General features: G+C 34.4%; 1 protein-coding gene across 4 annotated transcripts in view; it reads right to left on the bottom strand.

The window, feature by feature from the left end:
• Positions 1-421: 421 nt before the first annotated feature.
• Positions 422-11,525, bottom strand: part of LOC143918133 (uncharacterized) — a 42,728-nt gene continuing 31,624 nt past the window's right edge. For 2 of the 4 annotated variants that reach the window (XM_077439869.1, XM_077439861.1), the window contains exons 3-21: positions 7,346-7,634; positions 6,466-6,668; positions 6,165-6,383; positions 5,935-6,089; positions 5,531-5,861; positions 5,355-5,456; positions 5,163-5,273; positions 4,843-5,046; positions 4,639-4,764; positions 4,214-4,546; positions 4,025-4,128; positions 3,802-3,933; positions 3,597-3,713; positions 3,250-3,503; positions 2,996-3,174; positions 2,595-2,813; positions 2,405-2,481; positions 2,148-2,270; positions 422-1,968 (exon numbers count right to left, since the gene is read on the bottom strand). In XM_077439869.1, the coding sequence (XP_077295995.1) occupies positions 1,782-1,968; positions 2,148-2,270; positions 2,405-2,481; positions 2,595-2,813; positions 2,996-3,174; positions 3,250-3,503; positions 3,597-3,713; positions 3,802-3,933; positions 4,025-4,128; positions 4,214-4,546; positions 4,639-4,764; positions 4,843-5,046; positions 5,163-5,273; positions 5,355-5,456; positions 5,531-5,861; positions 5,935-6,089; positions 6,165-6,383; positions 6,466-6,668; positions 7,346-7,634 (3,465 nt within the window). In that variant the 3' untranslated portion in view covers positions 422-1,781. Of the gene's footprint in view, positions 1,972-2,147; positions 2,271-2,404; positions 2,482-2,594; positions 2,814-2,995; positions 3,175-3,249; positions 3,504-3,596; positions 3,714-3,801; positions 3,934-4,024; positions 4,129-4,213; positions 4,547-4,638; positions 4,765-4,842; positions 5,047-5,162; positions 5,274-5,354; positions 5,457-5,530; positions 5,862-5,934; positions 6,090-6,164; positions 6,384-6,465; positions 6,669-7,345; positions 7,635-11,525 lie in introns of all 4 variants that reach the window. The other 2 variants (XM_077439877.1, XM_077439852.1) reach the window with 2 other exon arrangements.

Below are 11,525 nucleotides of genomic sequence, written 5' to 3' on the forward strand. Positions count from 1 at the left end.
CTGAGATCTTTTTGTAATGTTTCAGCAAAACAAATTGACAAAACAAATTTTTCTCAGATTGCCAATTTGCACCCATGGCTAAATTTTATAAACAACAAAAAAAAATCAAGCTTTTTTTATCAGTCTCATTCATATTCTGTGAACATATTCTCAATCAAGACGAGGTTGCAAGTGTTAGTTTTTTAAAACATGCCGACCATTCGAGCGCCATTATAAATATATATCCATGTAATTTGAAACAAGAAAATGAAATTAAAAGACAAGTATGTAATTATCAAAACATAAATACATCAGCCATTCACATAAATGTGGAACTAACTAAATATAAAGTACATATTTACACAAGTCCACCAAGTTTGCAGTTTTGATATGTTATGCAGTTTTGAAATATAATACATACATATATGGAAAGATTTTTTTTGCTCAATGGTCATTATAGTTCTGCAATATTATTCCATTTTATGAACTAAGTTGCCAAAAATAAACCTATAAAACCTACTTTCAATGTAAGAAATTCATAAACATTAGTCAAATAAAGTGAATTATTTGGTAATAACATCTCATTAGAATTATATAATATTTATATACAAGTAATAATACACATGGAATAAGTTTAAAGCAGGTACTGATAAGAGTCAAAATTTGAAAAATAACTTAATAGAAATAATTAATTTTTATTTGACTGGAGAAGTAAAAAAAATCAAATTGTTACAAATTGATATATGTATGTAGATATATGTATATATTTTCAATATTTATAATGGAATAAAAAAATAGAACAAGTTTTTTTTTTTATAAGAGGCATCCATTATTCAATACAAATATATGTGTACTATATACATATTTATTTTAATTGAATTAGTGCATATACGTACATATATAGTGTCAATAACAATATTAAATTTTTCATTAGCTTCGCAAAACACTTGAAGATTATTTTGTTATACCAAAGATAAATATAGACACTCAAAATAATATAATTGAAAAAATTCAAATAACAGTCAAATTTATACAAAATTAACAAATTTAACAGCCAAGTGAAATTGAAATGAAATAAATGTATATATATATAAAAAAGAGCAAGCCAGTGTAAGCCAGGTAAGTAATGCACATATACATGTATGTACAATATACCCAATAAAAATTAATTTTAAATATAAGAATATAAAGAATGTGAATCAGATAATCTCTAAACTAAAAATTTAATTAGCGCTAATATGCAAGAATAAAATAATTAAAGTTCAATTTTAGAACACCATTTCCTCATTTTTTTCATAGCGTGTTAGCAGTATACTAGATAATAATCTTATTAGTAATCTCATCCACTTCTTTTCTCTCTTCACAAAATATTAATATAAAACATCAAACACAGTGAGATGGTGAAAACATCTTTGGTTTACTAAACACATACAATATACGCATATATTATACACATATGTCACATAAACATAATAACTTTATAAGGGTCTTCAGATCTAAGTCTTCGTATGAAGAAAAGGAATAATGTATCTTCTTCATTATTTATCCTTTAACACTCACTGATGATTATCACTAAGATATAAGGTTTAAATAGTCTCGGTAGTTTATACAAGCTTTTATATTCATATACATATGAAACTTGTTCTCATGCTATGAATAATAGAATATTCATATAATTTATGCATTTTTAACAACCTTATTGTGTTAAATAGTAATTCTGATAAATAAAACATTGTATTAAAAAAACATTTCAAAAATGTTTAATAAGACAGTGAGGTGAAGAACGTAAGAGCGATCGGCAGTCAGTCAGTGAACCAAAGTTGTTGATAATGAGCTGGTGGACTTGTATAGGCCGCTAGATGATGATGGGCATGAGGATGGTGCGGTGGCGCTAAATGATGTGGTGGGGGTGGCAGATGTGCTGGAGGAGGTGCTACTGCTCCTCCAGTGCCACTTCCGCGACCTTGATGAGCTGGTGGAGGCACACCACTACTGAAACCAATTATTATACCAATATTAATATTTATAGATTTCACGCAATAATAGGATTAAGTGTGCTTCATATAAACTAAATTTTTTGTAACCACACACACATATAATATTAGACATTATGAATTGTCAATTATCCTACATAATTACGTTGATATGAAAATAGTTTCAAAACATACCTATGATGATAGTGATATGATGGTGCCACTCCAACATATAAAGGGGCTGCTCTATGGGGTGGGGGGTAGCTAGGTGATACACCTCCAGCTGCAGGACTGCTTACTATGGCACCAGAAGAAGATCTAAAATTAAAATAAATAAATTAACTTTCGATTTGTTATTAGGATTTGAGAAACATATATTTTTTTAAATGATACGTGTTTTTCAGTATAGCAAAGAGATTATGTACAAACGTCAATTTAAATAAAATGCTCACCTGTATGATGTATTTGAATGAGTCCACCCGGTTTTAAGATGAGCCACGGGAGGTTGATAATCACGCATACTAGGCATCTGAAAATAATGAAAAAGAAACTATAAATTTATTATGAGTCATTAGTTACTATTTCTACTAAATCAATATTAAAATTAATATTAATATAAATAAAAATAATTTATTTATTCACCTGTTGAGGTATAATGTAGTCATTAGAAGGGGGTTCTTGTTTGGCAGCGCATTCTGACTGAGCCAAAGCAAGTAATCTCTTTTTTTGGTGTTGCATAGTGGAGCCACTATGGGCAGGTGCTGGAGCGTGATTTGCAATTCCTTGCACGTTTCCTAGTGAGGAATTTGACGGCAATGTATGACTGCAAGCAGCTTGAGTGCATGGTTCATGTTTAATTGGCTGTAAAGGTTAAAAACATACACATTTACAAAGTTGTTTTTTGCAAAAATGGTATAAATACGCAAATATTCTAGTATTTATCTGCGTGAATAGTGTAAAATATATCGATTATTTTTATGTGTTTCGAAACAAACGATTTATGTTGGGGTGTTCATAGGAAGAGTTTTAAACTGCTAAGTTACCTGTGATGTTTGTTGGTATTGATTCTGCTGAGAAACGTTATGATGTTGTGTATGATTGTTTTGTTGGTTATGACCATTTTGTTGTTGCGGCTGATGGTGATGAGGATTTGGTTTATTTCGTGGCGATTCGGGCTCCGGTTCACTAACTTTCACACAAATGCTGTTACTACATTCACCACCTAAGAAATAAATTGAATTTAGAATTTGCGTAATTTTATTTTCCAAGTTTTATTAAAACTAGTAATAAAATTTACTTTGTGGAGCTACAATAACTTGAGGAGCAGCCACAGCTATTTGTCTATTTTTGGTTGGAGCAGTGGATTCATCTTCAGAATCCGAAATTGTAATAACAGACACAGCAGGAGATGGAGTATCATCATGAATAGTAATAGTTTGTTGATGCTGTGGCGGTGCAGGCTGTTGCGGTACAGCTACAGAATGTTGTCCACGAGCTCCATTGCTGTTATTGTCCCATATGTTGGCATTAGCAGGCGGTTTGCGACCCGATCTACAAATATATCAATAGTAAATTAGAAACATAAAATAATAAAGGGATAATATAATAAAAAGAATATTACATATGCAGAAAAAAAATACTGACATGTTCTGTTCTGGCCAGTGGTGTTGATGGGTAGACCTGCGTTGCGGTGGAGTACCCTCTTTTACGCGTTTCTTCACAGGACTGAGTTGCGTCGGTTCTTTCTTTTCGGCATTTATCCTGAAAGTAAAATGAAATGTGTATAAAATAAAATGAAAGACATATGTATACATATACATAGATAAAGTAAAAAATCAATTGAAGTTACCTATAATGATGCGAATGGTGTTGATTGTGGTGATGCTGATGATGTACTGCTTGTTGATGATGGGCAGTATGTGGCAAAGCTTGCTGATGATGATTAGATGTAGAACTGGAGGAGTGGTGTAATTTTGAAGACCTGTATATTTTTAATTGCCTTTAGTAATTGATTGCTAGAAACCAATGTTTCATATTAAAAAAAAAATTATATATATATATATAAATGTAACCTTTTGGGTTGTGTATGATGATGGTGTTGAGGAGGCCATGCGGAGGAGTGATCTAACGTGCCATACACTTCGCCAACTTCAACACCAAACACGGGTCGTCCGTCCTGAAAAATAATTTGATGAAAAAATACTTTTATTTATTTTTATCCATAACTATAGGATGCGCTAAAATATATTATTGAAACATACTTGCACAGGCAAAATGGCAGTAGTATCCACTGCTATGAGAGAAGCTCTAGATGGCCATTCTGTTTCAAGTTGAAGTGCATGGTGGTGTGCATGAGGGTGAGGATGCGGTGGTGGGGGAGCAGGAGGTGGTGCCTGAGCATGATGGTGGGGTGGAGGAGGACCGCCGGGTTGTGCTGCTGCGGCAGCTGGAGGTGGTGCACGCCACCCGAGAACGACGCCACGAGTACCAGCCGCTTCCACAACTGAAACGGGAACGTATCCCGCACTGGCAGTGCCTCCAACGCCCACACCTACGCCGACACCTAATGCACTTCCTGGCGAAGCACCCATGCTCTGAACGAGACAATACAAAAAAAAAAACAACAATTACATGATATGAATACAAAACGACCAATTATTAGTAATTAAACAAAATGTGTAATTACTTGATAAGTTGGTTGGCATAGAATTGATGACACCAATTGATGTTGAAATGGATCGGGCCGTGCCGTTGTTGTATACTGTCTGCCCACTGTACCACTAACTGTTCTACCAGCTCCGTAGAACGGGTACTAAAATTACATATTTACATAAAAAATAAGTGGATTTGCAAATAGCATTAAAAATTATCATAAGAAGTAAATATGTACCAAATTATCGTATGGTGCAGAACGTAGCCTTTGTTGGTTTATAGTGAATGTAAGATGCGTATGAGTGCTAGCAGATGACGCTGGAACAAAATTGCTTATGAGGGCTGTCGCCGGAGCTGTGGGTCCGACTCCCACACCCACGCCAACACCGACTCCAACTCCCACAGTACTTCCGTATTCGACACCAGATGAACGGCGACACACCTGAATTAATCAACATGAAAATTTAGAATAAGGATATATTTTTGAAATTAAAACTTTCGTGTCATTTTAAAACAAATAAAGGATAAAATTGGTGTTTTCATATAAAAAAAAATTACCTCCATCATTTGGACGCTAGCTTTAACATTATTACAATGGGCGTAATCCACAAGATGTGCCAATGTTACGAAGGCATGGTTCAATGCTTCACCTGGAGTGATTCGGCGTTCCTAAAAGTAATAAATTAATTATTATCAAATAAATGTACTGTTCATAATAAAAATAAGGTTCGATTAATATTTTTTACTTACTTGATCCATTGTAAGCATTCTTTTCAACAGGTCAATGAATTCTCGTCTATCGGCTTTTTCAGCCAGAAGCTGTCCACCTTCAAGATCAGTCGGTACATTCACCTTTAAAATATTTTCGGTTAGTATACTTCCATAGTATCAAATATGTACATATACGTATGAGAATTTTAACATACCTGACCAATATCATCCAAGCAGTTGAAAATATATTTTCTAGCTTCTTTAGATTTTATGCCCGTTTCAATTTCATGCTCTTCGGGAGTTTTTAATCGCCAAAATGGATATGTACTGTCCATATCGCGGTAAAAGAATTTTGTAGTTTTTGATGCACTATTGAGCATGTGTTCTGTGGGAAGCCCTTGTGTCTGGGATATGTAGCGTATTTGATCATATTCGGAACTGCCAGGATACAACGGCCACCCAAGAAACAATTCAGCAACGACACAGCCAAGAGACCACATATCTATGGCTTCGCAAAAAGCCAATCCCAAAATTATCTCTGGTGCTCTAAAATAATTGATAAGTATAAATATTTCACGTAAAAATTGAAACATAAAGCGTAAATAATATTTAAACACACCTGTAATATCGACTTTGCAAATAAGTGTTGCAAACTGCTTTGCTGACGTGTGAAGCACTTCCAAAGTCAATAACTTTAACTCTATAAGGCTGACGTGCTGGCTCAACGAGCATTATATTTTCTGGTTTGAGATCTGCATGTATCAAGCCCAATTGCTAAAAAAAGTACATTCAATTATTTTTTTTGTTAAGAGACGTTGAGAATTTTTTATTGAATTTAATTTTCAATACCTTTAATTTAAGCAATGCAGTCAACACTTGTTGTAGAATGGGCCTTATATATTTTAATGGCAATGGAGAAAATTTGTTTTGTTTGAGGAAATCATATAAATTTTGTTCTAGCATTTCAAACACCAAGCATGTGTGTGATTTGTGCTGGAAACATTCGTACGCTCGGACAAAATTGAATTCATCTGCATTTTCTTGAGAAAGCCGAGAAAGAATAGACACCTAAAATGGTAAAGTTTCAGCACATTGAAGTTGCGTGTTGATATACGATAAAACAAGATACACAAATAAAACATCAACTCACTTCAATTTGCCCCTGTCGAGCATACGAGGGATGATTTTTAAGAATTTTGATGGCAACAATTTCGTTTGTGCCCTTTTTCCAACATTTGACAACCTGTCCAAAAGTGCCACGCCCAAGAAATTCGAGCACTTCATATTGATTCGCCGAAGAAAATAGTACTTCGTGCTGTACAAGTTGGTAGTCACCATCACCGCCTCCGGATCCTTTTACATTGCGAAATGTCGACAATTGAGGACAAGCACAAGAAATGGTAGCGCGCAAGAATATGCAAAAATGAAAACGTCATGTTAATAAAATTGACACATACAATATATATTTCAAAAAAATAATAATTATTGTTTGAAAAGATAAATTAAAATAAAACATCATTAATGCGAGTGAGCAGAAAATTGTCAGCGAATTGTCAAAAGAGATGCATTTATACGAGATGCGATGATTCAACTTTTTTTAAGTGCTATTAAAGATAAAATAAAATCTACCGTATGATATATTGTAATGTTATCTATGTATGCTATTAACGCAAGACACTGTGCAATTAACAATAGCATTTGTATTCAAGAAACAATGACAAGTGCTCAAACGCATGAAAATAACATTTGATTAAAATTACCATCCTTCTGAAATAGAAAACAAAAACCAAAACATTTCCCCCCTGGAAATGTTGTGAATGCATTGTTAACGGTTTGCCGAACCTTTTTTACAAAGCATTTACAACAATTGAACAATGAGCGGCGCGCTTTGGGTCCATACTCTAGTTGGGCGATTCTGAGATATGAGAGAGAAAGGCAGCCCAGGGGGTAAACGTTACTGGATTAGTGTTTTGTGTGGATATGTATAGTGTGATGTGGATGTGTGGTAAGTAAAACAAGTGGTTCATTACGTTTGGCGTTACCTTGCGGCTGGGGCGGGTGATTGGCGCCCGCCGCCAGCTGCTTTCCGTGGGTAGCCGTGGTGGTGTTGGGGGGCGCGGGTAGCGCGGGCACTCCACCTGCCGCCGCCTGAAGGGCTCCAGGGGCACCCGCGACTCCGACTCCTGCAACTCCGACTCCGACTCCTGCGACACGCGGACAGCAACGCGCGCGCTCATCTCCCGCTCGACGACACCCGCCTGACCAGCACCGCTGCTGGCCGCCCGCACCGCACGAGCAAGTACACGACCAGCACGCTCGCTGAAAACATATAAACAACGAACATCACATATTGTACATCACATCATCACATTTGCATTATCTAAACACATAAATATTTTGGTTCAATTTCGTTACGAACACAACCGAATTGTATTTTAAACTAGTGGTTTTACCCGGCTTCGCTCGGTATTTGTAATATAAACTGCTTAAACTTGGTTAATCCAACAGTAAACATTTTATTAAATTTAATGTCACGGATTCTACGAACCGAAACTTCCATACAAAATTATATATTAGATGATTAAATCTAATGTTCGAGTCTTTAAACAATCTTTTTTTAACAGGGGATGTGAAATGACGATTCAAATTAAAAATAACTCTTTTTTTCTTTTTGATAAGATTTTTTTTATAATATTTTTATTTAGTGATATATATGTATGTACATTTTATGATGTAATTATTTACCAACGAAATCCTATAAACAACTTCTTGACAGAATTTTTAATAACGAAATCTTACAAGCGAGATATTCTACTTTTATTACGATGTTCGTTAATCAATCATGATTTTCTTTTTAAACATTTTACATAGGAAACTTTAAAAATATTTTCATATTCAAAGAATGATTAAATGTGACAAGGGGGATTTTATTTTGTATGAAAGGGAGACCTTACTATTATAGTTAAGCAGTACTCCCATTATGATTTTTCAATTTGGCTTATCTGGCTACTGCCTATGCATAAAATGAAAATTTATAAAAAAAAAGGTATAGCAAAATTGCAACGTAATGCACTTGGAGCAGCTGAATTCACATGACAAATTATAACAACTGAACAAACAAATATTAGTGCTGATTTTGTTGTGAAGATAATAAGAATTTATGAATTTGAGTTTAATATACATTTGGGAATAGAAGAACCAACAAATATGTATGTGCCTTATGTGTACCTTTCGTTGAGAATGCAAAAATTACCCAAATTAACCAAAAACTCTCCGGCTTCTTTATAAGGAGCAGTATGGGATTTACTCATGTTTATTTCCTTCAGGATTTTTTTATGGGTATGGTCAGCTACACTTGAACACAGGAGGAGTGTTGTTCTAATCAAGTTCTTATTTTCTGGCGGAAATTGGCTTTCATGCTCCAGAGAGTTTTATCTGGACCCGCCATCGTCCCCTATTTCATATTCCCCAGACAAGAACCGCGTATTATAAAATTATCAACACATTGTTTTATATCACAATTACGTAACATTACATTTGTGGTATAAATAAAAAAAAAACACTTTCATATAGGATTAAACGAAATATATGGTAAACAACAATAGGTATACTAATAAAAACAGATTATTTTTGGGTAGCCAATATCTATACGACAAAAACGTCAATAAAGGAATAAAAACGCCAAACAGTGAGTCGCATTTATACAAACACTTCATAATAAGATCAAGATAAACATTACAAAACGTGACAGAAAATTGTTGTCTTATAAAGATGGCGGAATGATAGCCCCCCTACTAAGGGCGAATTGTAAATTGTTTGTCGGTAGAAATAACGAGATATTGATGTGTGTCAGACTCAGTATCATTTTCCCGAAAGCATTTTGCTCGTTATGTAAACAGTATTCTGTTTTGTTTACGAGAAGAAGATAATTAATAGGGACGCAGAACACAAATATGTATAATACAAAGAATATAATATTGTATATCATGTAGAAAGCAACAGCGTAAACAAGTAATGTCGATGCTTGTAACAGGCAAATATTATATACATATGTAGGTACAGCATTGTAGAATTTATATAAATCACAAAACTCCATAGAAAACAACAACAAAAATTTCATAATTAAAAACAAAGAAAAGCCTTGTAAAAACCGAGTGGAATATAACTTTTTGATGATAAATGATTAATTAGAACAATACAACGAGGGCTGGAAATGAGTTCTCGGTTAAAAAAAAACAATTCAGGTAAATGACAGGTATCGTCTGCGCAAATGTCACACGGCCGTTGATACGTAACCGATTAAAAAAAAAAACGTAACCGAGCGACCCCTCGCATTCGACACTGGGTACTTTTGCTTATCCAGCAACACAACACGAGCAAAATACATACATCATATACCGTATTAGCCCGAATAGAATGTGACCTATATATGCAAATATTTGGGTTATGATTTAAAAGAAAAATTAAATAAAAAAAACAAAACAATCTTCCTCCTACAAAATATCATCATCTTCACTGGATTAATGGAAATGCAACATTTTTTAAAACCATTATCAATACACGTGTCACTAATCTTCTTCCAGGCGGTCATTATTTGAATTGGGTTTCATTGCACCGTATATTTCAGTGGATGATTTCTAACTCAAGAGCCAATCGCTATACCCTTTTCGTAAATTTTCATGTGACATGTGGTGGGTGGGATGAAACACGGTTCATAATTAGTATTGTTTTGCACTAAACGCATAAGAATATTGTAGTTAAAAAAAGCATCGCGTTATACACAATGTACAATAAGGGGTACCCGAGTTTTGACCGTGTGGGATGTTGGAGTGCAACAGCAGCACTAGCAGTGACGGTGGCCAGCATCCAGGTGGTGAGGCTATAAGCGGCCGAGCTGATCTTGTCTGGGCGCTTTCACCAAAACACGGCGCCGACCCTGGCGCCGATACACATACTCACATTCATATAACATATATCTATATATATATATATATATATATATATATATATATATATATATATATATATATATATACACACTCAAAAACCAACACATGCGCAGTGCCACATTAAGATTTATCTTTTCTGCGCAGAGATACAGGGCGCAAAAATTTCACGTTCACATGATTAAACTGTTGCTTTGATATATTCGTATGTGGCGTATTATATTGGCCCGAATATAATAATCTACCTCTTTCCATAGAATGTCATCCTCACTTCCATCTTGCACTACTTCAATAATTTTACAGGTAGTCTAATCCATTATTTTAAGAATTAAATCGATGTTTATTTTTCCCGTAAGTTTTACTGGATGATTTCCAGCTAAGAGCCAATTGCTATACTTCCTTCGTAAATTGTATTTGAATGATTTATTCGCGCGTGGTGTACAATTAATGTGACCATACGTCCCGTTTTTAGGTAAAATATCCCGTTGTCCCTAAGCACAGCTTCGGGACTTCGAAATGTCCCGTTTTCAAAAAGAAAGCAACCCACGGTAACAATTTAATATTAATTACATACCAAAGTAAACTTTAAGAAATCCTGCCAAGAATTTCATTCTTATTTGAAATCCACCCCAAAAATACTTGAGCAAATATAAAACCACAACTTATTTATTTTCACGTGTATTTATTTCCTGTTCTTTTCTTTAATAAATAAAAACTATAACAAAATATGAATTTTCTTGAATATTACCTGAAAATTGGTAATGTCCCGTTTTGAGGAAAAAACTAAATGATCACGTTTTGTATAATACGGCACATAAAAAAATTTATCTTTCAAATTTCATGATTGATTATAAGAGCAATTATTTGTTTAACCATCATCTTTATAATGAATTAATGTAGTCGATTGAAAAATAATAATAATAATCTGTCCCTTTAATTACAGACACTGTTAAATTAACTAGGCCTGGATTTAATTGTTAGCGATAATGAGTACATACTGTTGTAGATATCCGTTACTATTACTGTGTGGAGGGAGACGCACAACCTCCTCAGTTCAGTCCTGTATATACGCACGCACACTATGCCACTTTTAACCCCTTGTCTGGCGCGTGTCACATAGTCGACCTTCAACTTTCAGACGGTCAAAACGTGCTATTCGATAATATTATCAATACATTGCAACACAAGTTTTAAACATCCGACAATTTCCGAATGATTGTCTTTCAACACACACACACATACACACACACAATGTACAGCTACG

Source organism: Arctopsyche grandis, chromosome 1 (assembly GCF_051622035.1).
Source record: "Arctopsyche grandis isolate Sample6627 chromosome 1, ASM5162203v2, whole genome shotgun sequence".
Lineage (NCBI taxonomy): Eukaryota > Metazoa > Arthropoda > Insecta > Trichoptera > Hydropsychidae > Arctopsyche > Arctopsyche grandis.